The sequence below is a fragment of the Chiroxiphia lanceolata genome, chromosome 13 (assembly GCF_009829145.1).
Source record: "Chiroxiphia lanceolata isolate bChiLan1 chromosome 13, bChiLan1.pri, whole genome shotgun sequence".
Lineage (NCBI taxonomy): Eukaryota > Metazoa > Chordata > Aves > Passeriformes > Pipridae > Chiroxiphia > Chiroxiphia lanceolata.
In genome coordinates this window covers 5,058,423-5,084,225 of record NC_045649.1, presented here as the reverse complement: position 1 = coordinate 5,084,225, position 25,803 = coordinate 5,058,423, and the positions used below count along the sequence as shown (strand labels likewise).

Genomic DNA, 25,803 nt, shown 5'->3' with positions numbered 1-25,803 from the left:
TCCACTTTGCTGTTGCATCGTTTTAGGAATCCAGCTGACTTCCAAACCACAGACATAAACGGGGTAAACCAGGCAACATTGTGTCCCCCAAAAAAATTTCCCAAGCCCAGTCTCTTCAGGAAAGATGTCCAAACTCACATATTTGTCCCAAGTATGCTGCAAATACTGTTGGTGCACAGATGGGTGCTGATGGCTAGATGTGGACTCTTGGATTCAAGCAAATGCAATGTGACCCATTTCGGTTGTACCTGTAGAATGCTGTGCCCAGGGTGATAAATCTACAGCAAGAGCAGCATGTTTTGACATCACTGACATCTGAAAGTTCCCTGGAAGCATCCTCTTGATACAAAGAATACATACAAAAATTATAATGGCTTTTCAAATGCAACTGTAAACAAAAAAAAAAAAACCCATACGTGCCAGGGCACACACTCAGAGGAATATGGAAGTTAATCCCTCTCTTCTGAAGGCAGCACAGACTCAAACTGGCAAAATCTGAAATATTTTAGTTTAGAAATACCTAAACTCCTGTTCATGCTCATTAATTAGACAATGTGACTATTCCCTTTCTCCCTATCCCTGTGTTTGGCCTCTGCTGGTGGGAAATGGGTCTGCCCAACCTCCTACAGAGCTTGAAAGCAGTTTTAGGATTAATCCTTGCCCCTGCATGAGTCCATAACCTTCAGTGACCTGGAGCTCTCCATTCCTCTACACCAACACTTTTATCCAACCCAAACCCCTCCTGTCAGAGCTCTCATTTCAGCACACTTTAAACTTCCTCAACCCTTTTCCTTACCTCCACCCACATGAACAGTCCCACACATTAGCACTCCTCAAAATGCAGAGATGATCCCTTAGCAAGTGACCACCAAAACTTCCCCATCGTGGCCAGCCAGTGACACAACCACAAAAATGCACAATAGTTTACCTCTCTTCCCCAGCTTGCAATGCTAGCAGCACACATTAGGCATGGCTGTCATCAGGGGCCCCATAAAGAGGGCAAATGGAGGCAGAATAAAAAAAAAAGTTTTAAAACCAAATTGCTTTATAACTCACCTTCTGTCTCACCAAAGCTGTGTGTCTCAAAATCAATTCTTTACATGAAGTAAGAACCTATGTCAGCACAGTAATGAATGCAGAGTAGGAGAGTGGGAGCCCCAGGACAGCAGCCAGGGATTTGCTTGGTAAAAGGCATCTGACAGCATTTACTTCTTGGTCAAACCTGCATTCCAGAGGCTGGATCAGAGGGATGTGTACAAAACCCGCTCTTTAATCATGATTTCCACAGTTTATAACCCCTTTTAAACTATACACATGTGTGGTTTTAATATATACACACTTGATTAGTGTGGAGCATTAAGTGATGGTTTAGAGTATTATTTATTAGTCCTTTTTTAGGGCCACAGCCAATTTCTTTAATTTCTCAGGTGCTTTTCTTCACACCGTATGCATTTTACTAGAAATGTTATCTTTGAAAATAGGCCCAAACCATGGCAGTTAATCTGGGGGTTTTAATACATCAGTTTCCACTGCCAGAACTAAATATCTTCTCTTCCCACCCCTAAAATACCTTTGTATTAGATCAGCCTTTATGGTAAGAGAAGGAGCATAAAACCCAGACATTTGTCCTCAAGAGCACAAGCACTAAAATCCACAGGGTCTTGTTGGCCACAAACACACGTGATTTATTCTGCAGTTCTCCCAGTCTCACAGTTGGGGTTGTTTGCAATACAAGCCCTCAGCAAAAGAAATCTACTTCTAATACTATGGCCCATTAAATGACACATAATTCAATAATGTGTTACAACAGAATTATCTTTAAAACACAAAGTAAGATTCCCTGTAGGAAAAAACTAATAGCAATCTTTGATACCACAATTGTTTGAGGCTTGCTAAAATATCTTTGTAGCTAGGTGAAGAGATATAAAATGACTATTCAGGATAGAAATTTCTTGGGAAATAAAAGTTAAAAAAAATAAAATGAAGTCAAAACTCCCAAGTAAATGCCTAGTTTAATATGTCTGCAACGTGCAAGATAATATTCCCATTAAGAAAGTCAAGGGGAGAAAAAAAAATACATTTTATAACCACAGCTAGATAACAAAGCAACAATTAAAGATTGTTATGAAGATTGGTAGGCAAAACAGCTAACTGACTACTAAGAGAATTTTGGTTGTATAATGTAAAATGCACCTAAGGGCAAAATTACAGCCCACCGAATTTACACGTAAATTGGGTGTGAAGAGAAAAACAACCACCTCCATCCAGGATGGAGACAGAGATAGGCTGACTGGCAGCAGATTCCCTCACCCTGAAGGCAGCCATAATTCAGAGGTTGCCACCCATTATGGCACTCTCCTTTCCTTCCAGCTCACAAGCTGCCTCTGTGCCAGCTGAGATCACGTCCTGCCAAAACAGGGCACCAACTGCCATCTTGGCTCTTTTCCCTGGAGAAGCTCCCACCACATTCCTCCTCAGTGCTCTCCTGCTCTGGGACCAAGGGCAGCCCAGGAAGGGAGGGAATGCACCCCTGATTCCCAAAAAGCACAAAGAGTCAGACAAGACAGAAAGAGTCACAGCCATGCAGTCACTAAATATTTTTTTTTTTAATTAAGTCTTTCTGCTGACACATAAAAAATTAGGGAAACAGATAAAGGAAGAAATTGGCAGAGAGAGAGAAATAGTCCCAGATTATCTGAGTTTAAAACGTTTTTTGTCACACCTCCCCAAAGAAAGCAAAAGTCTGTAATCGGGGGACTGATACAAAGCCACCTGGTGATAAACCTCAGCAGCAAAAGCAGTAATTGTGACACAATGTACAGGACAGGAGGATTTCCCCACTGGGGCAAAGATTTAAAAGGTGGCCCAAGCCCTCTGAGCATCCTCTGTGCATTTACAGGAGACTTGCATTGATGTAGAAGAGCCAGGAAGGTGACTGAATAAACACTACAGATGCAAATTAAAACAGTGATTTTGTCCAGTTGGCTGCAAGAGGACATCACACCACTAGGATTATGACAGAAGTTGCTCAGAAAGGAAAGGAAAAGTGTTCATCTATATTTAAAACCCAGAATGTGATCACTTTTTATTTTTCAGCACTTGAAAAGAAATGCATCACCTAGAATGAATTTAGGGAAGGGGAGCAACCACAGTCAAATCAGAAGATGGACACTGGACTCCAGTAAAGCCAACATGGAGACTGAGTGAGCACAAACTCCCCCCAAAGCAGAAGGAGACAAGAAGGTATCAGGAGAAATGGGCAACAACATGACTTCTTGTGAACCCATAACTAAGCGAGGAATAGCACAAAAAGCAGAAGTGAGGTGAGACTTTACTAAGAATTAGATATGCACAGGCATATGCAGGCAGTGCACAGAAAGACCCAGACAGTCACATCAAATCAGCAGCTGATACACTTACTATGACACTCATTATCACTGTAGGAAGGAAATTGTTCATTTCTTCACAAAGGTCTTGATCTGTCTTCATTCATTCCCCCCCCCCCCGCCCAACTAATTTATGTTGCCTAGTCAGCAAGGAGAACACATTCTAAACTTCACAAGTATACATCACAAAACTTGGGGAGAGGAGGAAATATAATCCTTTCACAAGTTCAACAGCAACAGAACCAAAAACCAAACCTCAAACATATTAGGCTGCAGCTGCACTGGGAAAGACTTTCATTACACATTTCTAAATGTCTCCAAGGATAGGAGTATATGTAACTCCCTATAACATTTAAGAAGGTTATTGACTCTCAAGGTTGTTTTGTTTTCAGAAACAGGCTGTGCATCTGTCTGTGTGCTGGTGATGCCTTGTGAAGCAGACAAGCACTGTATAATTTGTGAGATACCTTACACAGAAGGCAGGATTTCATCATCATCATGGCCAGGCTTCACGCATGAAGATTTGGGAAGGACTCCACCCACATTTGCTACAAGCGTGCTGCTGGCTAAAGAGGCCAGGATATAAAGACATAGGAAAACACTGAAATTCCTCAGAAAATGCCCATCTGGGAATAGCTTTCTATTTCTGTTTATGCACTGCTTTTCTACATTACTCTTAACACAAAGATTTACCTCTCTGCAAGGCAGTGTAAATTCAACTTAACAAAGACAGTACAATAAATAGAGTTTTTCCCAGCCATCTCATCAAGTGAGACAAATGCTGATGGACACCTTAGAGGTTTTTGCTTTCATCTTCTGATGTTCTCTGCTCCCTTGGAACAGGCTCAGCACTCAGCATCTTGCTGATGAAGAAGTCATAGCACCAGAGGGGGAAGCAGCAGAAGATGCAGAGGAGCAGGTAAGCCCCTTTGCCAGGGGTGTACAGCCCGTGGGGTCTCCTGGCCAGCAGAGCGTGCAGGACATCGCCCAGCACAGGGGACAGGTCGGGGTCACAGCAGGTGGGCATGTGGAGGAGGTAGCTCCTCAGCCCCAGGAGATAGTCCTCACCATAGGCCTGCCTGGTGTCTGCTGGGAGGTTTTCCATCAGCTCCTTTTCCTGCTTATCCCACAGGTCGGATGTGCCTTGTATACCTGCAGTAGCGACATTACAGGATAGCAAGTGGGTTTGGGGCTGAATATTAAAAAAGTCATCTGAAATTCATAGTCAACAAGTTGTTTTCCATCACCAATCTGATTCACAACTGTTCTGAACTGTGTCACTGAAGAACAAACACCACAGCTGGTTACTGCAAGGGCTTTGACTTGGAAAAGAAGGGAAAGCACAAAGTACAGACTACACAAAAAGCATAAAGTTCATGCATCATTTGGTTACCAACTCTACCTAAAAAGGCTCCCTCACAGCCAAGTCAACATTTTTTTCTCTTCCCCTCTTCCAGCCCTTTGCCATTCTGTCCTTATTCATTTTCTGGTTGTTTCCAATAAGTATTTATTAACAGATGTCAGCAACTCAGAACAGACAGGCAAACTAAGATGAACAGGATTCAGCTGGGTTGGCCAAGTGCTAAGCTCCCCTTTCACAAGTGACATTAGTATTTCAATAACTAATTTCATGAAGATGAGCCTTGTGTTAGGATAGATTTAAAAATATAAATAAATCTATTTTTCCACCCCATCTGCATCATGTAGGAAGGAAAGCAGTGGCTTCTCCAATACAATTATTGCCTTAACATCAAGAATTAAGCATTGCAAATAAAGAAAAATCTTTAAATAAATATTTAAATCTCAGTTCCCAGGACTCATTTTGATCCATAAGTCTGAGCAATGCTAAGCAGGGCCCTGAAGGTAAAGCCTCAGGCGGGTTCCACTGACCACACAGGGCTGTCAGAGCCCAGTGCCCCACAGGGCCCCTCCCCAGGAGGGGAAGGGACATTTTATGAAAAAGACCATTTTGCTTTTCATCATCATAAAAATTGTCTCTATGAAGTCACCAGGGCTTGCTGAGGTGACTTCCTCAGCAAATCCCAAATGGGATTTGATGTTGTCCTCAGACAGCTGCCAGGCATGCCCACAGAACAGGCACCTGTGTGACACCAGGCAGGCACAGGGTCCAGCGAGGGCATGTGCAGCAGGAGATGAGTCTGGAACCCAGACAGGCTCTGCAAGGAGTGCTTGGATCAGTGGAAGGAGGAGAAGGATTTGGAACAGAAAGCAGCAGGGGCACAATAGAGGGAAGGAGAGGAAAGATCAGAGGCTATACAGAGTGATATCAGTAAGGAGAGCTCTGATGCTGAGGAAGGCAGGACTGACAGGGGGACCTGGAGCTCTCATGCAGAACAAGAAAGTCCTAACACCCAAATCAAACATGCTGTGATGCTTGGTTCATCAGCTTCAACCAAGCTGGAGCAAAGGGAAGGCACCAACTGCCTGAACCCTGCCCTGGCTCACAGCAAAGACAGCTCTGCCCAGGAGAGGCAGAGGCAGGCAGTTTGCTGTACTGGAGGGAGTATCTCTCACAAAAAACACAGACCTTAATTTTCATAACCAACATGAAGAATAGCAAAAAAAGTCAGGCTCCCGAACATCACTCAGGGCTCTGTTTGAGGATGCTGGACTACAGGGAAAGAGGAGAGGCAGGAAGAACAACCCAAAATGTCAAACACCAACCTGTTCTGAAGCCTGACGGATGAATTGCAGCAACTTTAATTCCCCATTTGGAAAGCTCTTGCCTCATTACTCCAGAAAACATGGACAGAGCTGCTTTTGATGCACCATAGGCAGCATACCTCGGTAGTGGAATGCCTCCTGCAGGAGCAATATAAACATGATAAACTTCGGCAGTGGCTCTTTCCAGCCTTTATTTTCATGATTTAGAAGGAGGATTATAGCACAACCAGAATTATGCATCTCTCACTGAGGTTAAAGACAAGTCAGTGAGGGAATCATTTCTTGCTAGAGGTTAAAAAAGAGTGAAAGTTGTAAATTAACAGTTGCTTATGGCAGTTATGCGTAGTAACACCTGATAAGACACCTTGCAGGGCAGAAAAATAAACTGTATTGCATTTAAGGGTAAAAACTGCTGAAAGTTATGAATGTTGGTTTGAGAAACACAGATAATGTTTTAGTTCATACAAATAGTGAAGCAGTAGTTTTATGCTCCTGTTCTCATCGCTGTAACATGAATTTCAAGCTCCTACAATAAACCATAGTTAGAACGGGGTAAGTAATCTCAATTCCAGCTTTATAAAGCCAACTTATTTTCCTCTTCTTTCCAGATAGTTTCAGAAAGAGCAGAGACAACAGTGCAGAAAACCTCTGTGTACAAATCAAAGCTGGAATCTCGCTCTGCAGGTGACAGGACTTCCCAAGACCCATCATAGAAGCAGATTCCCAGCCTATAGTTATAACTCATCTGCTCCAATCCCAGAAGCATTTGTCCACATGAAAAAGATAAGAAAGCAGACAATATTTTGGGTGAATTTAAAAGAAATCTCTATGTTTACAAAAACAAGCTTCCAGAAAACAAAATTTTCCAAATTCAGAGATTTCCTCTGTCCCGGAAACCAGCAGACCGTCCCTTATCCAGCTTCAGAAAAATCCATGCTTTGGTTTGAGCATATTGTCCTTCTTCAGCCCTCCCACTTCCTCCACAAGGTTGGTGTTATCACCACACAGAGCAGCTCTGCCAGGTTTAGGGTCATCACAGCCACCACGGGCTGTGCTGGCAGCAGGGAGGAGGGGACAGAATGGACGGGCCCTTCTCCTTGAGGCACATCCCTCCTCCTGCCTGCATGGCCAGTTGGACACATCCTCCCATACAGCCTCTGTTTCACATATTACACATTCACCTCAATGTGTTTGAGTCCTTTAAAAGAAAATACTTGGATACAGGGGAATTTTCAGGTCAGCCACTCGTGCCTTCTATTGGGTATTGCACTGCAAAGACCGGGGTATCATCTTCTTACACAGAGTCATTTCTTTAAAGAAGTCAGGCCAATTATATGTTAATTATTCTTCTGTATGCACCTGAATAAGCTGGAGTTTCAATTGGTTTGGTCCAATTGAATCACATACTTTTCCCTTTGAGGTCAGGCTAACCTGGGTCCAGTTAAATGAGCTCTACACAGACAGGAAGAGATTCAGCACAATGAGACCTCACTAACTTTTCCACTAATGTTTTACTAAAGGACCCTCAGACCCTGCATTAAGAAGAAGCTATTCACCCAAAGCAGCCTGCGGGCAAGAACATCTCTGCAGACAGCTATAGTTTAAGCAGGGTCATTATCAACTCCTGTAAGGGCAAATTACTCAGCACAGGGAAGCTCTCCATTTATCCCTGCAAGGCAGCTCAGGGATTAGTGCCAAGAATTAAGATATCTGCCCCAAAACACCAGGGCAGGCTTCACCTGGGCACCCAGAGGAAACAGAGGTCTGGCCTCAGCCTCTGTGCTTGCAAGAGCTGGTGGGCAAAGCAGCACCAGAAAGGTCCTTCTAACAATTCTGTCCTGATTTCTTAAAGTGTCAGCAATGAACTATGAACACAGACTCATACAGGCAACTGTTACATAAAAGAGTTTGCTCTGTTTACACTGATACTGTGAGAAGAACACAGGAGTTATTCTCTATCATCATTTAAGATATTTAAATATTTAAGACCTTGTTAAGTGTTTTCACAGCAGGATTACAACTCTCCATACATTTTAGATCTGGAAGATTCAAGACAAATTTATTTAGGGCAATTGTTTTAATATGGAGAAACTTCAATAGTAGTAACTGAAACAGGCAACATTTTTCTTGCTAACATTTTACCTGGAATTTTCTTACCCTGAGCCTACCTTCTCTGTTTTCTCACTTCCATACAGTTTCCCTATAGATACTTCCTTCATCACCCACCCCAACCCCTTTTTTTTGTAAATTAATTTAATTTTCACTTGTAGCACCCATCCAACCAGGCAAGGGAAGTTGCAGGAGTTGGAGAAGATAACTTCTGAAACAGAGCTCCCTGTGTGATTAGTACCAGAGTAGTACAGCTGGACCTTCCTTTTGAGTTCAAAACTCTCCTTTCAGGCTCTTCCTCTGGACTGGACTCTTTATAGCAGTCACCAGAGAAATTACACTTATGCAAATCCTTGTATAATTTCTAAAATTGTGCATGAAGGAAAACAGAAGTTCTCACTGTAAACATGCAGATATAGAAAATCTTTGGGATTATAAAGAGAATACAGTTGACAGTGTCAGAGCCAGACTGCAGCCACATCCTCATGTAAGCTGTGAACACCAGGTCACACCTTCACAAGCCACCCCAGCAATACAGTAGGATTTGGGTGGACTCCAATTGTACAGAAGGGTCCAAGCAGATAGAGCAAAGGAAAATTTGGGAAGCACATGATACAGTAAAGAAAGAGTTCTGAAACCAAAATACTTTCCAGCAGCATGACATCCTGCTTCTAGCAGGTCTCAGTTTCAAAGGAGCATTCTTACTTCTCAGCTGTTGGCTACCAGATAATGTATTACATTACTTCCTACATATTGGCATCTCAGCTGTCCTCCTAGAATAGCAGGACATGTTATACATATATATAGCATGAACAATTTAGGGGAAAAAACTGGAAAGCATAGGGTAATTTTTTAAAAGGTTGTAGGTTTGGGGTTTGAGTTTTTTAATAAAAATTTACCACTTCGCTAATAAGTTAGGCCTAGGGATTTCTAAGAAGATATCCAAAATATTTTTAAAGAAATATAAACACAAGCTCTTCAGCTCCCAGATTATCAGCAGATATCACACACTGAGGTGGTCATAGACTTCCACCTGAACATGTTATAGAAATATCTGAGGTACCACCCATCTTTATGGAAGCTCACCAAGTTATCACTCATGGCATCTAGAACACAAGATCTGAATTTTACTGTCTTTTCTGTCACAGAATACTTTTAGCCATACTAAACTCTTCTTTAAAAGCTGTTTTCTGGAAATAGTCTCCCAAACAACAAAAAAAACCCAAACCTGAACTCATTCCCTTAATATTAATTCCCTGGGTGTATAGACAAGAAAGACTGACTGATACCTTCCTCAGCATTTCTGCCCAGGAAGTTCATTGTTTTTTCTGTTGTTCCAGAAATTTATCTGGTGCTTTGGCTCAGCTCACCTGCCATGCTGGACATGTTAACCAGCCTCCCCTGTGACTTCCGAAGTAACGGTAAGAAGGTCTTGGACAATTCCACGGCCCCAAAGAAATTCACCTCCATGCACTGCCTGTAGTTGCTCATGGGGAGCAGCTCACCATCAGCAGGGAAGCCCAGGATGCCTGCATTGTTCACAACACCCCAGAGTCCTGGGAAGAGGAGAAAGCACAGAAAATATACAGCCAAAGAGCAGGAAATCAATAAGGATTACACTGATGAGAGGGATGGTGCCTCCGGACAGAAGCAGAGATGATCTGCAGCTGCAGATCCACATTCCCCACTCCATGAACAGTCATTACCATTTCCCTATGTCCCAGAAAGCAGGAGTCATCAATGTAAATACCCTGACTGCCCAAGGCTGTGCCATGGAAATGACCTACACACACAAGCCATGATGTAGCCAACAGTTAAGAGATGCACCTGGTGAGCAGCTACACTAACGCTCCCATTAAAATGGAATAAAAGCTGTACCTGTACTTTGCACCTTCTCTGAGACTTTCAGATAGGCTTCCTTGACTTGAGTGGCATTGGTTACATCCAGCTGCAGGAGAGAGAGTCTCCCAGAGCAGCTCCGCTGCAGTTCCTCAGCTCCAGGTCCATCCTTATCCAAAACCCCAGCAAACACAACAAAACCTAAGCTATCCAGGTATTTAGCCAGTGCGTGTCCAATCCCGGTGTCGCTCCCTGAAAGCATCCAAAAGACACTTGAAAAGTGGGTCTGTCCTATACTGTCATGAGAAGAAGAAAAAAAAGTAAAAAAATACACACATTGGAAATCCATGCAAATGTAAACAAATAGATGATGGCAAAGTCCCTGAAATGCATATGTCAGTAGGAATAAAGGTTCAGATCTGAAGGTTGGAGGAGCTGGACCTCTGAATGTTCCACAAAGATTGACAGAGCACGTTCTCTTGGCTCAGAGCTGATGGTACCAGCTCATGCTCTTCCACTGACAGATTCTATGACTTACTTCACATATACAGAGGAAATAAAACCCTAGGTTGGTTTTATACAAATATTCAGTTCCAAACCTGATAACAAAAGTATTAAGAAAAAAAAAGAAAAAGCACACTAATGTTTTAATTTGAAATCTCTGATGGACAAAGGAATTATAAGGCATTTTTCCATTCAAATTCCTGGGTTCTATTTTTTAATTCAAAAAAGGAGCATTGTTTTATTCAAACATCTACCACCCAGATCCCTCTGATAAGCACTTTTTTGTTACAGTTTGTAACCAAGACAAAGCTAAGCAACTATTTACCTGCAAAGGAGTTCAATGCTTTCAAACCCTAAGAAAACTTCAGAATAGCATCTTTGTGCTAAGTCAGCTATTTAATTCATTCAAACTTGCACCAGAATTTCTCTTATCCTCTCTATGCTCTTCCCAACTTATTTCCAGACTTTGTCTATATGAAGCAATGACCCACCAACTGCAGGAAGCAAACACACAATGGCCTTTGGGATCACAGTTGTGCAATTCCTCCCACCAGGTACAGATGATGAATATTTAAAAAATAATTTGATTGATTCACAAGTCTCTCCCTTTGACCCAGTATTTTGCTGCTACTATTGAAAGAATCATAGAATGGTTTGGGTTGGAAAGGACCTTAAAGATATCTCATTCCAACCCCCCTGCCATGGGCAGGGACACCTTCCACTAGACCAGGTTGCTCCAAGTGCCATCCAAAATGGCCTGGAACAATTCCAGGGATGGGGCAGCCACAGCTTCTCTGGGCATCCTGTGCCAGGGCCTCACCACCCTCACAGGGGAGAATTTCTTTCTAATATCCAATCTAAACCTACTGTCTTTCAGTTTAAAGCCATTCCCCCTTGTCCTGTCTCTCCCTGCCTCTGTCAAAAGTCCCTCCCACAGCTAGAGACGGGGAAGGAGTTTATAGGGACTGTGCATCAGGAGTTTTGCAAAGGATATCATAAGGAAAATGAGGAGTTGAAGACATTAATACAGTTTTTGCACTGTAAAGCAGAGACACATCAGCCTGTTCTGCACCACACCCTCCACTTGTAACCAAGGCAAAGAAAGCTCCTGGAGATGCTGCTCTGCACCGAGATCCACGGAGCTACCCCAGGGCTTGACTATCTCCTGCAACAGCAATTTACTACATAAACACTCAGCTTCCAAACTGAATGCGGAACAAAGGACTGGAACTCCTGCCAAATTTTTTACTGTTTTCCTGTTTATGAAAGAGCTCCAATACTCCCTACTTAACCCGACCATAAACTTCTAAGGGTTAGTCTGTGATTTCAGCACACCAAGGCAGATAGGATCACAGTTATTCACAGGTCTGCTCCTGCACTCAAAGTCTAGTCAATAGAATTTGACTGCCAAAGAGACTCATCGTAATCAGGTTAGATCTTAATTTCTGGATTCTGTCTTTTAACTGGGGCTTTAGTTCTGAAAGGTGAAAAAAAATTAATTCCAGGTGGCTTGAAGGAAACACATACCAAATGCCTGGATCAATCAGTGCAAGATGCAGAAAAGGATTACTCATGCTCTATTTAATTCCTTAAAAGAAAATGCATCTGGTTTTTTGGCATTTTAGAAGTCTGCAATTTGTTGAAGATGCACTAGAGTATTACAAGTATCACATTAAGCTTCTCCAGTCCTGACCTGAAAGAACAAACCTGCATTCTTGGAATTTCCTTAAGAGACATGAAGAGGCTTGCAAATATCCCAGAGACATGATAGATTTCTAGGTTTGGGGGTGGAGCATCATTCCTTCTTTGCCTTTTAGTGAAAAACCCTACTTTTGGGTTAAATCCTTCCCAGAAAGTACACAGCCACAGCTACATATTACTCAAGTTTTACAATGCAGCTTTAACTTGAGAATGGGCAGAGTACAGCTTGAACATGGGACTGGGGTAGCAATCCTGATAAGGAAATAACAGTAGTGTTTATCTGTGCCTGATGCTGGGTTTGTCCCTGGCCTTTTTGGGGGAAAAAAAAAGTATGATTTGAGTTTCAGACCTGTTTTTGAAGTCCAGAGAAACTTTACACTTCAACTCCTAGAATTTAAACAGTAGTTCGGTCTCTATAGGGAAAAAAAATATATAGTTCCCCTTCAACCACACTCCTGCAAGAGTCTTGTGTAAAACAATTTGTGAATTATGAGAGGATTTATTATAAGGAAGGCAGTCACTACTGACTGTAACTGAATCATTACTGAGAATTTATGATTGACTCATGCTGAGCATAAAACACCAAATCACACACCAAGAATGGAAAGACCAAATTAACTGGAGAAATTCATCCCACTGCTCACAGAATAACTGAGGACAGAATTCCACAATTCCTGTTATTTTGGATCTTCGTGGTAATTTAATTTTTAGGGAAGGTAGTTATTGGGTTTACCAAACTACACTAAAGTGTTCACATGCCCAGGAGCTTCTGTTTTAGGACACTGTAGCACTCACTTCCAGCAAGAGGATCAAGAGAAGAGTTCCAGCAACAGGTCTAAGCCTGCTCACATGCCCATAATTATTCATGTGGAAAAGCATTTTAACAACTGGGCACAGTCTTCCCTTATCCCAGTACTCCAGTAACTGTGGGATTAAATAATGCACAGCAGCACCAGCACCTCCCTCATCCAGAGAGGACCAGAACAATATAGGACAAAATCCAGGGAGAGAAGCAGAGATTACTCCAGCCTCTGGCCAAAGGCAGCCAGAAACTGTGGCAGCTGCCCAGAAACAGCCACATTCCTCAACCCTGAGGGGCTGAAAGGGGGAGGGGGGAAAAAAAGAATCAAAAATCACCATTTTCCACAAAGTGCCTGCCTCAGGTCTTGTCTAAACTGGAAAAAACTATACCAAAATCTATTTAAAGGCACCTTGCAGATGCACATGGACACACGTCCTATAGCTGGTATGGGGAAGAATACTACAATCAGAACAATTTAACCAAGACACATGCTCAGTAAAACTTTTGTTTTAGTAGACAGAGGGCTTGATTGATTGCACAGGATTCAAATAAAGATAAAAAATAGCCTCCTCAAGTGAATCAGCTGTCAGAGGTGTCCAAACTTAGATGTCTTCAGGACAGTTGCAGCACATTCACTGACTGGACTTTAACCAAATGTTCTTTACTCCCTTATACCATCCTAATTCAGATTCTCCAGAGCAGGAAAGCTCCCAGAGAGTGCTTTTTCATGAAGATTTGCAGTCTTACAAAGAGCAAGGAGATGCCCAAGTGCAAGAGCAACCCCTGAGCCTGCAGGGTGGGATAGGATTGCTCCCTACTTCCCCCTGCCAATACCCATCTTCATCTGATACACCTGCAGGGAGAAACCCAGCTGGCAGATAAACTGCAAGGGGAGAACTTTGTGCTTCTCTTGCCCCCTCTCAACTTTTATATTTAATCCCCATATTGAAACTTGCTAGGAAAATCTAAATTATTTCCAGGTGTCTCTATAAAACAAAATTAAATTCTGCAAGAAATTACTATATAAACCAAAACAACTTAATTTAGCTTTCCAAAGGGGAAAAAAAAAACCCAAACCAGAAAATAAAAAAAAAACCAGCAAATTAACAGTGCAAGAGGCAGTTGGCAGGCACTCCAGTTTAAAAGTTTGATTAACACAAACAAAAAACATCTAAATAAACAACATCTAAAGTTTTACAAGAAATAGGAGAAAAGCTACAACATCTCTGCAAAATAAAAGTGTGTTTTGAGTAGATCAGAGTGTTAATAGAGACTGAATTAATTAGCTCTGAACTTTCACTGCTAGTGAAGGGAATTAATCCCTCATGAATGATTTCACACATTGTTTCAAAGAGATGGCACCAAACCAGTGTCTTGAAATATTTGCATGATATACAGTGTGCACTGTGTACACACACACCCCCCTCCAAAGATAACTAACTGTACACCCATAACCAGCACAATACATTCAATGAAACAAAAGTAATGAATGAATGTACTGTTCTGAGGGCTCCCACAAATTAATAAGTCTCTCCTAAAAAATCAGACCACCCTAAGTATTCTTATGCTTTTTGCACCAGTTAATTTCACAAGCATGCCTAAAAAGCTACTTGTAAAGATTAAATGAGACACTAAAAAAATAATAGCATCTATTAAGATGCTTTTCTGCTTCATTTCAGAACATTTATTTACCTAGGGGAAAAAAAAAATCTCTGCCAAAGCAAATAAAACAAGCAAAAAAAATAAAAGAACTCTTACAAGCATGCACTTTATAGATCCCTAACCTGAGGAACACAAAGTTTTCCAGCCCACTTGTGAGAGAAGCCACTTTTTGTTTCCTGCAGCACCTTACCTGTGACGAGCACGGCTTTGTCACCCACAGGCAGCAGAATTTGGCCACCCAGGTACGTGGAGGAGATGAGGCACGTGGCCAAAAAAACCACCAGCCCCCCAGTAGCCCCCAGCAGGGCCACGCAGAGCAGCCCCAGCAAGGCAGGCAGGAGGCTCCAGAGCAGCACATTTGCTTTGTCCATGGGGCTCCTCTGGGCCGTGCAGAGCGCGGTCACCCCAAAAAGCGCGGTGACACCTGCGCAGAGCCACCCAAGGGGGCTGCTGGCCAGAGCATCCATCAGCTGGGGTGGAGAGCAGGCACTCACACCCCACCACCAGCTGGGTGAAAGCAGGTATTGCTAAATGCAGTGTGTGTTATATAGGAGCAGGGGGTGGGGCACAGAAAGGGGACTCTGTTTAAAGGTTTGACATAATCTCACTTACCCTTGGCATCAGCAAGAAGCAGAAGCCTTCCCTTTCTTACCTTTCATTCCTTCTGCCTGACAGCTCCACCTTCTGAACAATATGCTGGCTGGATAATGATTGACAGCACTGGGAATGGATGTGATGTAGCAAGCGCTGGCTCCAGGAAAAAAATTAACTGCTAAATTTTTTATATCTTCAAAGTACATTTTCCTGGACGGTGAAAAAAAGAACAGTCTCCTTTATGAGAAATAGTTGGAATTTCCTGCCTCAAAACTTAGGGTGTAGTTTTGGTGGAACTGGCTTTCAATGGGCAATGACAAAAATGAGTCAGGACAGGGTTATTTAACCTCTGCAGTACAAACTGTGTGGTTACTGTTGGGCTTTATCACACATGGAACACCCTCCTCTGTCAACAAAAAGCCTCAAATGACTTTCCCCACTTTAGTGCCCACCTTTGGCTATTTACCTACTCCACATTCAGCAAATACCTACAGCTAGTTGACATGTAGGGGGGTCTGGGAGGCTGGGAAGGGGTGACTGCTGGTTTGCCATTAGGGGCACTTTGTTAGGTGAACACATGTAACACACCTGAGGTTGAATCTTCACTTGACCTCCAGTGGTGACATTCACCTCAGTTTTGACAGGAATCCCTGGCTTGATACCCACAGCAAGCTGGGGGGAAAAAAGTAACCAATTAAGTATACTTGAGAGATTTAACACCTACTGTGCTGTAATCTGAAAGTTATTTAAACAATAAGAAAATTTTAAAAGCCAGCCAGCCAAAAGGATTGAAATACAACTTAAGCATATTTTTATATGTTTAAAAATCCCCGCTAATTGGTTTGAGAGGCAAGTCGAAGTTATGACAGACCCAGCTGGTTTTCCAAAAGAAAATGTAGTGCTGACCTATCTGATTTCAGCCACTGAAGACTGAAGTGTGGTGCAAACCTGACATGAAACAGCCCATTTCCACATTTCCATTCCATCATGCCTTTGGGGTTTTATGGGATTACAAATCTGTTGAATATACACTTTTCCAGCCAGTGGAAATGTTTACATACCCCTATAGGTAGTTTACATTAGAGATAAGGTCACTTTCTTAAAGGAACATTACCCTCCAGGTCTGTTCATCATCCATGACTGCTGTGAACACTCATCCACCCATCCTCCCACCAGCATACAAAGTGTGAACTGTATTCACTTCTCTTTGCCATCTGCTGCTTCTGCTTTTAGTAGCAGGCTGGTCTTGAGGTCAGTTATACCTTGCTCTCCATTAAGGCATCTCCTTAAATATTCTCTTGGGGAATTTTGCTCTCTCCATCATTGGTCTCTATCACGTAATTTAGATGATCTCAAAATTGCTGGCATTCAAAGCATGCACTCTCACACTTGAGGATACAGCGAGATGGAGCTTTTCCGTAGCGGGATGAGGGGCAGAAGTGATCACCTCCAGCCCTATGTCTGCCCTGCCTCCCCTCAGCCTGTGGGGATGGGACAGAAGTGGGCAAGGGGCCAAGCTGTGGTGGCCACCATGTTTGGCCCATGCAGAGCAAGCTCCAAGCTCCATCCCTCTGCCCCCTGCTCCCCTGCCATGTCCCCACTGAAATGTTTATGTGCATGTGCACATCCCCTCCCTCAGACACTGACTCTCAGTGTGGGAGGGGTGGGTGGAAAGCTGGGGATGCCATATGCATGAATTATACACCCACCTGCTGCTGTGCACTGACACAACACCTGTCTGCACCCACAACACTGCAGTACAGCTGTGGGAAGGGCTGGTGGGGACAGATCTCTATCTGAATTATTGTTGAAATTATATTTTTAATATAAAATATAACCACCGAAAGCTTCTTTTAATGAGAAGCTGACCACGTGTTCACTCTGGTGTGGGAATAGAATTGTATATAAGTGCAGAGATCGCGCACAGATTGCTATCAGAAAGGAGGGTAGGATCTAAAACTGGCTGAGAAATGCTAATGTGGAGTACCCACTTCATGAGGACTCTGCACTTTCTCTGATGGCATCAATGACAGATTGCTGCTTGAGGATTTTTCAGCAGAATTTTGCAACAAGACAAATTTTACCATCTTGTGCCAACTACTCATCTTGAAAAAGCACCTACTTTCCTCTCTACCTCTTTGGGACATTTCCAGCTGTTCCAGCTGTATGGCAACACAGGATTGCAATTGTGTTTGCATTATTTCCTATTTCCCTATGCCTACTCATGCTATGAATGCACGTCCTTATCTCACCTCCTTCTTGTTAGTTTTGCTAGAAAAAAGATGGCTCCTCCAAATTATCAGGACGTTGCATCAACATGACATCTGTGTTATGAGGAGTATGGATTGAAGTTAACTGATGTGGGGCTAATCTCCATCTACCTTTGCCAGGACACTTGTCTTCCTTTCCAGCTTATCAGAGCCATCTCACAGTAACTCAGTGCCCTGTCCCTTTATACCCTGGCAATGTACAGAATCTGTACTAAAGCCTGAATTCCATAGTCAGTCCATGCCAACACCAAACAGCAGCAAACAATTCCAAGCAGCCTCTGGGCTGAACTGGCTGCTGTGCCATTGCTTACCCTCACTGAGCACTCTGTGCATGTTTCTGATGTTTCTTCTTGGGACTTTGCAGATCCCAAGCATGCTCCATTGTGGAAGTGTCTTCATCCAAGTGATGACTTTTGGAGGTCAGTTAAAGCAATGGCAAAAGAAGATGTCTCTCACGGAGAACGGTCACTCTGTGGTGATTTGCAGTGTGATCAGCCAGTCTCTACACAATTCAAAGCCAGCTTGTTTTCCTTCAAATTCTAAAGTCACAGCATCTTTCACCCTGTGTCATATCACTGTAAAAGACTTTTCTCAGCACAAAGCAAGGACACCTCTCCAATGTCTAGCATCTTTACCATAGGCATAAACTCATTGACCACGCTCTCATTCTTTAGGCACAAACAGTTCTTCGCACTTATTAATTTACTTCTTCCCCATTATTTGACACTTTTCTCCTGACACTCTTTGCTTGCTTTATGTTTTTCAGCATGATCACTTCGGCCTGTGCTTTCCATTGCTGTTCTTACCACAAAAAAAAGGGCAAAATATTCAGGTTGCCCAATTACTTTGAAATGTGGTGAAGCTGAGCCTGGTCACAAGTTCTTTGAAATGCACCACCAAGCTCTTTTTTGGTTCTGCCTTGGTAATGAGCACTGTCTTTGCTCTTCATGGCTCCATTTGCAGTTCAGAAGTTTTCCTGATGCTTATATTTTCTAAAGCCTCTGTAACTTTCCAGCACAGTAGAAGCTTCCAGTTCAACCACAAGGCTTTCAGGCATGTCTCTATTGCCTCACCCTGCATCATTTTTCACTTCTTCGGCCACTTTTCTCATGGGCTTTCTTTGCATTTTCCAATAATTTACTATCAACATCTTTTCAGCACTTTCCCTTGATTCAGGAGTACCACATGCCATATCCAATAGCTGCTGGCTGTTGATATTCTTCTGTCCCAGTTGCAACATGAATTACATTGTCTAGAGGCATGAAGCAATTTTTCTACACATTCAATCTCTGTTTCAGCTTCCTCTGCCAGTCACAGATTTGTTTTTCATTTCAGGTTAGAATTTCCCACAGAACTCTTCAGTTTTCTATTTTGTTTGCTGATTCAGGCTTTTTCAGCCATGCAAGGCAATGTCTGTTGCTCATGAGAGCTTCTGCACCACATGCTTCATGTGCTTTTGTGGCTTGGGTAAAGGATCTGCATTTCAGGTTCTGCAGGGAGGCTCTTGTATACGAGGCTTTTCCTGGAACATAATTTCAGCATAAAACAGGTTGGAATCTGTTTCAACAAATGAGTCATTAACCAAGACAGAAACACGCTTCTAATGAGTAAACACATATAGGAGCAGAAAAAAATATAAAATTATTTACTTTGTATACTACAGCTTCTGAGAGTGATTTTGTTGGACTTCATGGCCACACAACTTGTCAGGCTATTAGTCCTGGATGCGGAAGCTGTTGAACTTTCACAGACAAAACTCATTTGGGCAAACAGACTTTCCTCTCACAAATACAGTAGAACTCCTGTACAAAGGTTGAGATAATCCTCTGCCTTCGGCCATTTCTCTCTTCATGCACTCAACTTGAAATATGATTTGTCCCAATTATCCCAACTGTCCCTATTACCTTGCCTAAAGCCAGGAATGCAGCTAAGTACCGTGGTGAATTAAGATCTCTGAACTCACAGGCAGGACCTGAATTAGGGCAAAAAAAAGATTATGAAAATAAGGCTGTGTAACCTCTCCTTTGTCTGCAAACTATTTATGTAATAGACCCTTAGGGAAAATAATTCCTGCCAAATAAAGTGTGCCTCCATTAAAGAAAAGTAAAGAATATCTTTTACCTCTAAGCTATTGGAGATTTTGATTTTAGAAATATAGCAATGGTAAATATTGTCAATTCAGAGATTAACAGTAATTTCTGAAAATCTGCACGTGGCAGCGAAAATAAAACAATAGCACATCATTCCCCAACATTCAATTCTAACAAGGGGCAATAATAAGAAGAAGAATAACAGCAACAACAACAACTTCTCAGTTAAATCTCCTGTTACTTTCTCTAATGTAAGAAAGAACCTCAGAGTGAAGAATGTTTGTACTGATGGCTAAACTAGACCTGTAAATGAAGTCAAGGCCTGTAAGTTCTGCCTCAGTATTTATATGAACTTTAATCACCCTTTGTAAATTTTCTGCAATAGACAAAACATCTTAAATCAGAGAAATCATTAACATTATGAGCACTCCTTTGTATTTGCAAGGGAGGTTTTCTTCTTGAACTCTACAGACATCTATGCATCTCTAGGCTTTCAGGAAGAGCTAAAAGGGGATTGCACTCTTTTCAAAATAAGTCATTTTTATCAACTCAATTGTCACTATTTTCCAAGAAGAGGATAGAATCTAAAGGCAATTAGATATTCTTCAGGAAGTTATCCAGGAATCATCCCTAGGTTATCCTTATGAGAAATTACACTTGCCTGCCTTTTTTCTGTCATCCTGTAACATGAAACAGCTTCATGAACCATCAGTATTAGAGGAGAAAAGGTATCAGTTTATCTTAGTCCACTTCTTTGAGAGCACAGACTGTTCCCTAAAATTCCCTCTGGTATATTCAGAGTAAAATTCCAGTCCTGTCTAGAACAGAGCACAGCATAGTGGTGCCTCAATAAATGAGAAATAAAGATATAAGCTGTACTCTCAACTGGAAGATTTGTTTGTTTTTCCAACTAGATTTCTATTATCTCTCCCTATTGCCTTCCCTTTTCTACAGCTTTGCCTCTCTGAAGTTAAAGGCAGCATCTCTGTGCCCAGAACACAAAGGATTTCCACATTTTTCAACCCACTGCTTGTTTCTTCGCAGGTGCTTCCTGAAATGCAACTGCAGTTTTGCCTGCCTTACCTCTAAAAGGGTTCCCCTAACCACAAGTCATATCAACTGCATCTCCACAAAAGACACACTTCTGCATCTCCTTTCTGTAACTTTTTCTCCTGCGTGTCTCCAGATATTGACAGGTTGGAGAAACGTCTGGTTTACATTCAACCTTTTCCAGACATGTTTATATTAGACAACAAAATATTTAGGCATTATCTGTGCAAAAGTCACTTAATTTTTGGTGCAGTTAAATTCATAAATATTGATGTAAATAAAGAGGTAAAACAGAAAATTAGGCATACATGGTAATCAAAAGTCTGATTAAAGCACGAGTAGACAAACTGAGAAACTGACCCCAGGAAAGAGTCTCTTCAAAGTGGGGACATTTACATCATCAGCAACATAACTTATCATTCACTGTAATAGTGACAACATTAAAAATAAAACACATACAACTTAGAGCCCCAGAACATGTCTCTGAGCTTTGAGCATGGACTCTGCAAAGGGGATGAAAGAAAATGGGTGGCAGCACGTCCCCACCATCACGTGGGTTATTAGCTATGCACATCTGCGACGTGCCTTCCCTCCCATCTGCAAACTCTTGAAAGCATCGCTGCCTCTCACAAATGGAATTCACTTATTTTTAGATTTTCCTCGCAGTTACATCAGCGAGGCTTTGAAACGAAAGCCAAGGCAGAACGAGATGAAAAACGAGCGACGATTCAAAAAGCGTTAAGCAATCAACCACGACAAAGTGTCACCTGCCCCTAAACCCATTCTGCTTTCTGTCACTTGAAGGACAAGCCCCTCGCTTCCAAACGGTGAAGCCGTGTATTTTTCCTGTTGAGGAATGGTGCCCTCGCTGTGTGTGTAACCAATGACTTGCATTATTATTTTGATGGAGTGCGTGTTTGCGACGTACCGGATGTCCCCGATTTCTCCTTCACTGCCGCGGCCTGAAGGACGTTCCCGTTCCTGTCGCCTTCCAGCCATGTTTGTGCTGCTCGTAAACTGCTGCAATTGCCTTTGAATGTTGTCAGCAAGACCAGCTCTCTGTCAGGAGTGACTTAGTGACGGATGATCCTGCCGGGGAGCAGCGGGACAAACTAGATGACCTCTCACGGTCCCTTTCAGGACCTGTGGGGGGCTTTGATGGTTCTGTGGCAGGTAGCATTTTAGTTAATGATATTTTTTTCTTTAGGCAATCCACCAACTATGGAAAAAGCTGTATATTCAATGCCATTTTTTGTTGTTTTGCTTCCTCTTATTATATTGTCCATCTTAGACATTTTATATTGCGCAGTAACCTTAACCCCGACTCAAAAATTGTTTAGATGTAAGCATATTTAATCCCATTAAAATCACTATGACTATCCACACATAAAACTAAACAGATGACTTAATAGGTTGCTGAATGACAATCCTGAGATCCATTAGGTTTAAATGTTCCCCAAGAGCCCAAACTCATGGACAATTAGGTACATTCTTAAAAGTGAACACAGATATTCGTGGGCAAGTAAAGGACAGAAATATTCAGAGCCATGTTTTTAAACATGCACACCTGCAGAATTAGAGCCTGCCTTAAAGACCTCCTCCACCTGGATTTGAGATGTGCTAATTGATCCATGCAAATGAACCTGCGCCATAAAACTATTTATTTCACTTCCCAGGTAACACAACTATCAAGTGCAACTTTAAAATGAACTTCCCCAAGTTTTGAAGTCAGTATTAAAATATTGCCAAGCTCCAGGTGGAGGCCATTCCCAAACAGGCACAGATTCTACAGGGATAAGTCTGCACAGGCACTTCAAAATAATTACCCCCTATAAGGGATTCCTGCCTGAGTTGTGCAGAGTTTGTAACTTATTTTATTAATACTCTAAACTTGCATTTTTTATTTCAAAACTGTTTTTCAACAACATGTAGAAGAGCCTCAGGGCAAGCCTCTCTCTTGGAGGCATGCAAACTTTGCTAGAATCACTAAGGGTTATGCAGGCATATCTTCAAAGGCTGATTTGGGACCTATAACTTTAATTCATCCACCAAATGGAGCTTCAAAATCCATTAAGGAAAAATAACTAGTAACCATCTGTCTTTATTCATCAGGCTGAAAGCAGTTAATCAAACCTACTGGACATTTTTACTTTCTTCTTTCTCTCTCAACAGCTTTGAACACAGATGCAGCCCTTCCATAATTAAGCTGAGCATAGTAGCTCCTAGACAGATTAATTCTGGAGAGCTTGTCAAAATGTCAGATGGCAGACAAGTTCTGTGTCTTCTCCCTGGGATTTCTGGAATTTTTTATATTTATCTATATTTTTATATATACATGTATGCACAGATTCAGGACACAATTATTAAAATTAATAGCTTTTTATAGCCCTTAACCCATTCTCTATGACATGGTACATTATTTTGCTCTCTGTTAGGGATGTAAGTCAGGATAGCACCTCTGCAGTGAACAAATATGTCCAGGAACTGAACTGAACTGAAACATGGGAATGCAAATGGCCACCAGAAGGCAGCTACTTTTATTCGCTGCTGAACCACATTTGTACTTGTAACTGAGGGGCAAAAGTTTTTGTAAACACATTGACAGTGTTCTGAGACAACGTAAAGATGTTCCAAGCTACAGGAGTTTCATTCTGACAAGCTGGAATATCATTAAATAGTTCATGCCCAACAACTGTTCCAGACACCTGCTTTTAAGAGGGTTCTCAGATATATGACGCGGTTTCTATCAACTTCAAGGATATACAGAAGTATCCAAGGTGGCTTTTAGATCTCAACTACTATTAATAATGAGCTCATATGTGGGTTTGATTCCCCTTTTTCTCAGTTCTAACATTTTAAAGCAGGCAGCATCTCCAATTCTTAAGGATTTTACGGTACTGGTTAAATATTCCGGTTTTTCAATCAAATTTATGGACTGAAACTTGAATTTGAAAGCACCATCCTAGGAGTAATTTCTGCTTCCTTTAAACTGGGTTTTTATTTTTCTATAAAGTAAAATTTCTTCTCAAATATAGCTTTGCACTAGATTAGAATTTCAATGTCATTTAAAAGTTTAAAGTTCTTGCCCTTATAACTGGTTGCAAAGAAGAGTTGATTACTATTGCATTTGATAAAACAATGCAGTTTGAAATGAGATGTGCAAAACAAGGAGACACTGTCCCAGAGAGAACCATTCCATGACTCTAGAAGAGAGACAGGCAGTGGGTTTTCCAAGCAGTCATTAAAACTGGACCACCAGAAGCACTGACAGAAACCTGTAGGTATTGGCCAAACTTCACTAGTCAAATTCAAACTAAATAAAAAAAAAATTAGATGGAATATGCTTGTATCCTTAGGAGTATTATTTCGCCTCCATATGTTTACTTGCTGATAACTGGTTCACCCCTCAGTCTTCTATCCCCACAGTTATATTCAAAATGGCCAATGGAAATGAGACACCCAACTACATTTGGAGAAGAGGGGAAGAATTAAGTACCTCTAGAGATCGGACTCTACGGCAGAAAATAAAGAAGAGGTATTTTGAAGCAAAACTCTGCTGGCATGATCCCTCTTTAAATGGCACTGCTTTCCTTCAGGAATATTTAAGCACTGAGCTATCATAAATGCTGTAAAAGGCATGATGGAAATACTGTTCCCACAGTACATATAAATGAACTGAAGCAGAGAGGTCATCTTCTAATTAGTCAAAAATCTTACAGATGAGAACTGCTGTACCATGACTCTCAGTCCTGGCCCCTGCTGCTCAAATATGCAGATACCAACCTGACAGGAAGTGCTCCTGGAGCACAGGGAAGTTAAACACCATCCAATAATGCTTTATAGACACCATAACACAGTTTAAAGGTCAGCAGAGAATCATGCTGCAGATGCTTACACAGAACTTCTCTGGAGATGGAGAAAAACATGAGAAAAAGTAGGAAGATGCCCAGCTGAGAAAATCCGAAGTGGGCAGTGGAGACTAGAAGGGCAGGTGGGCTCATCAGAGAGGGTGTCAGCATCTTCCTGCTGAATCAGAGAGAGCTGTAAGGCATGTTTACACACACACATATGTAAATCAGCAGACACAGGTGAAAAAAAATGCTTTTACACAAGGGGCCAGGGAAAAAAGATATTACTAATCCACGGAGATTATGCCAAAAGCCTGAATAAAATATGTTATTGTATGAAGATTTTGCCCGTGGCCAATTGCTAACTGTGACACACCTGGCCTCAGTGTTGTGATTCACAGAGTGTTTCCTACACACAAGATACTTCTCCTGTCTAGTTTATCTGATGTTATCATCTCCACTTGCCTCATGTCTTTTATCATAAACAAAATTTCAGTGTTGACAGATCCAAGCATAATTGCTCAAAATAAATGGATTAAATTTTAAAAATGACAGGAGTTTATAAATTCTGAATGTGAGGCTCTTCCTACTCTTCTATTGAAGGTATGAATTGTTCAAACTTGAGCAAACTTGCCATCAGAGCAAGTGTCCAATCCAAGATCTTCACTGAGGCACAAACTGTACCTACATTGCAGCAGAGGCACATTCAGCTAAAATTTATGGGAAAAGTAGCAGTGAGATGTGAATCCAGGTGAGGTCCCTTACAAGATGCTGTTTTGCAGAACTGCTACAGGTTCTGCTCAGTGCTACTGAGCACTGCCTCAGTTTCACAATTCTGGCAGGGGTTCTTTGCACCCCACTCTTACCTTTTCTATCCTTCTCTCACACATCTTCCTTGAATCCAAGTCCAGTTAGAAGAAGCTGAGTGGGACTCTCACACCCCCTGTGTCCTTTCTGAGAGCGGATCCTCCATACAAAACTCCTTGGATTTAACCAACTGAGGTCAGAGAGAAGATACCTCACTGATAAAAAAAGTACAAAGCTGAGTCTCAGATGAGTATTTTTAAGGGCTAAGAATCATAGAACCATTTAGGTTGGAAAAGACCCTTAGGATCATCGGATACATGACAGAAATTAGTAATGCTGGAATCTGTAAAACTGGAACTCTGTGAAACTTTGTGAGCATTTTAAACAGCTACTGCAACCTCATGAGGCTAAAGCACAATCCAGCATTGCACATGCCTGCACAAACAGGGATATATT

The 25,803-nt window shown here is 41.9% G+C and overlaps 1 protein-coding gene across 2 annotated transcripts; it reads right to left on the bottom strand.

Moving 5' to 3' along the window:
* Nucleotides 1–2,216: 2,216 nt before the first annotated feature.
* On the bottom strand, nucleotides 2,217–25,541 carry HSD17B2 (hydroxysteroid 17-beta dehydrogenase 2). Of its 2 annotated transcripts, XM_032701071.1 has the most exons (9): nucleotides 25,407–25,541; nucleotides 21,621–21,781; nucleotides 17,864–19,074; nucleotides 15,871–15,954; nucleotides 15,341–15,492; nucleotides 10,059–10,271; nucleotides 9,551–9,736; nucleotides 6,072–6,209; nucleotides 2,217–4,538 (listed from the first exon to the last, which is right to left on the bottom strand). In XM_032701071.1, the coding sequence occupies exons 5-9, from the start codon at nucleotides 15,486–15,488 to the stop codon at nucleotides 4,180–4,182; spliced, it is 1,044 nt and encodes a 347-aa protein (XP_032556962.1). In that variant the 5' UTR covers nucleotides 15,489–15,492; nucleotides 15,871–15,954; nucleotides 17,864–19,074; nucleotides 21,621–21,781; nucleotides 25,407–25,541; the 3' UTR covers nucleotides 2,217–4,179. The 2 variants fall into 2 exon arrangements, with proteins under 2 accessions (XP_032556962.1, XP_032556961.1); XM_032701070.1 differs by lacking the exons at nucleotides 15,341–15,492; nucleotides 15,871–15,954; nucleotides 17,864–19,074; nucleotides 21,621–21,781; nucleotides 25,407–25,541 and adding an exon at nucleotides 14,879–15,155.
* Nucleotides 25,542–25,803: the final 262 nt, after the last annotated feature.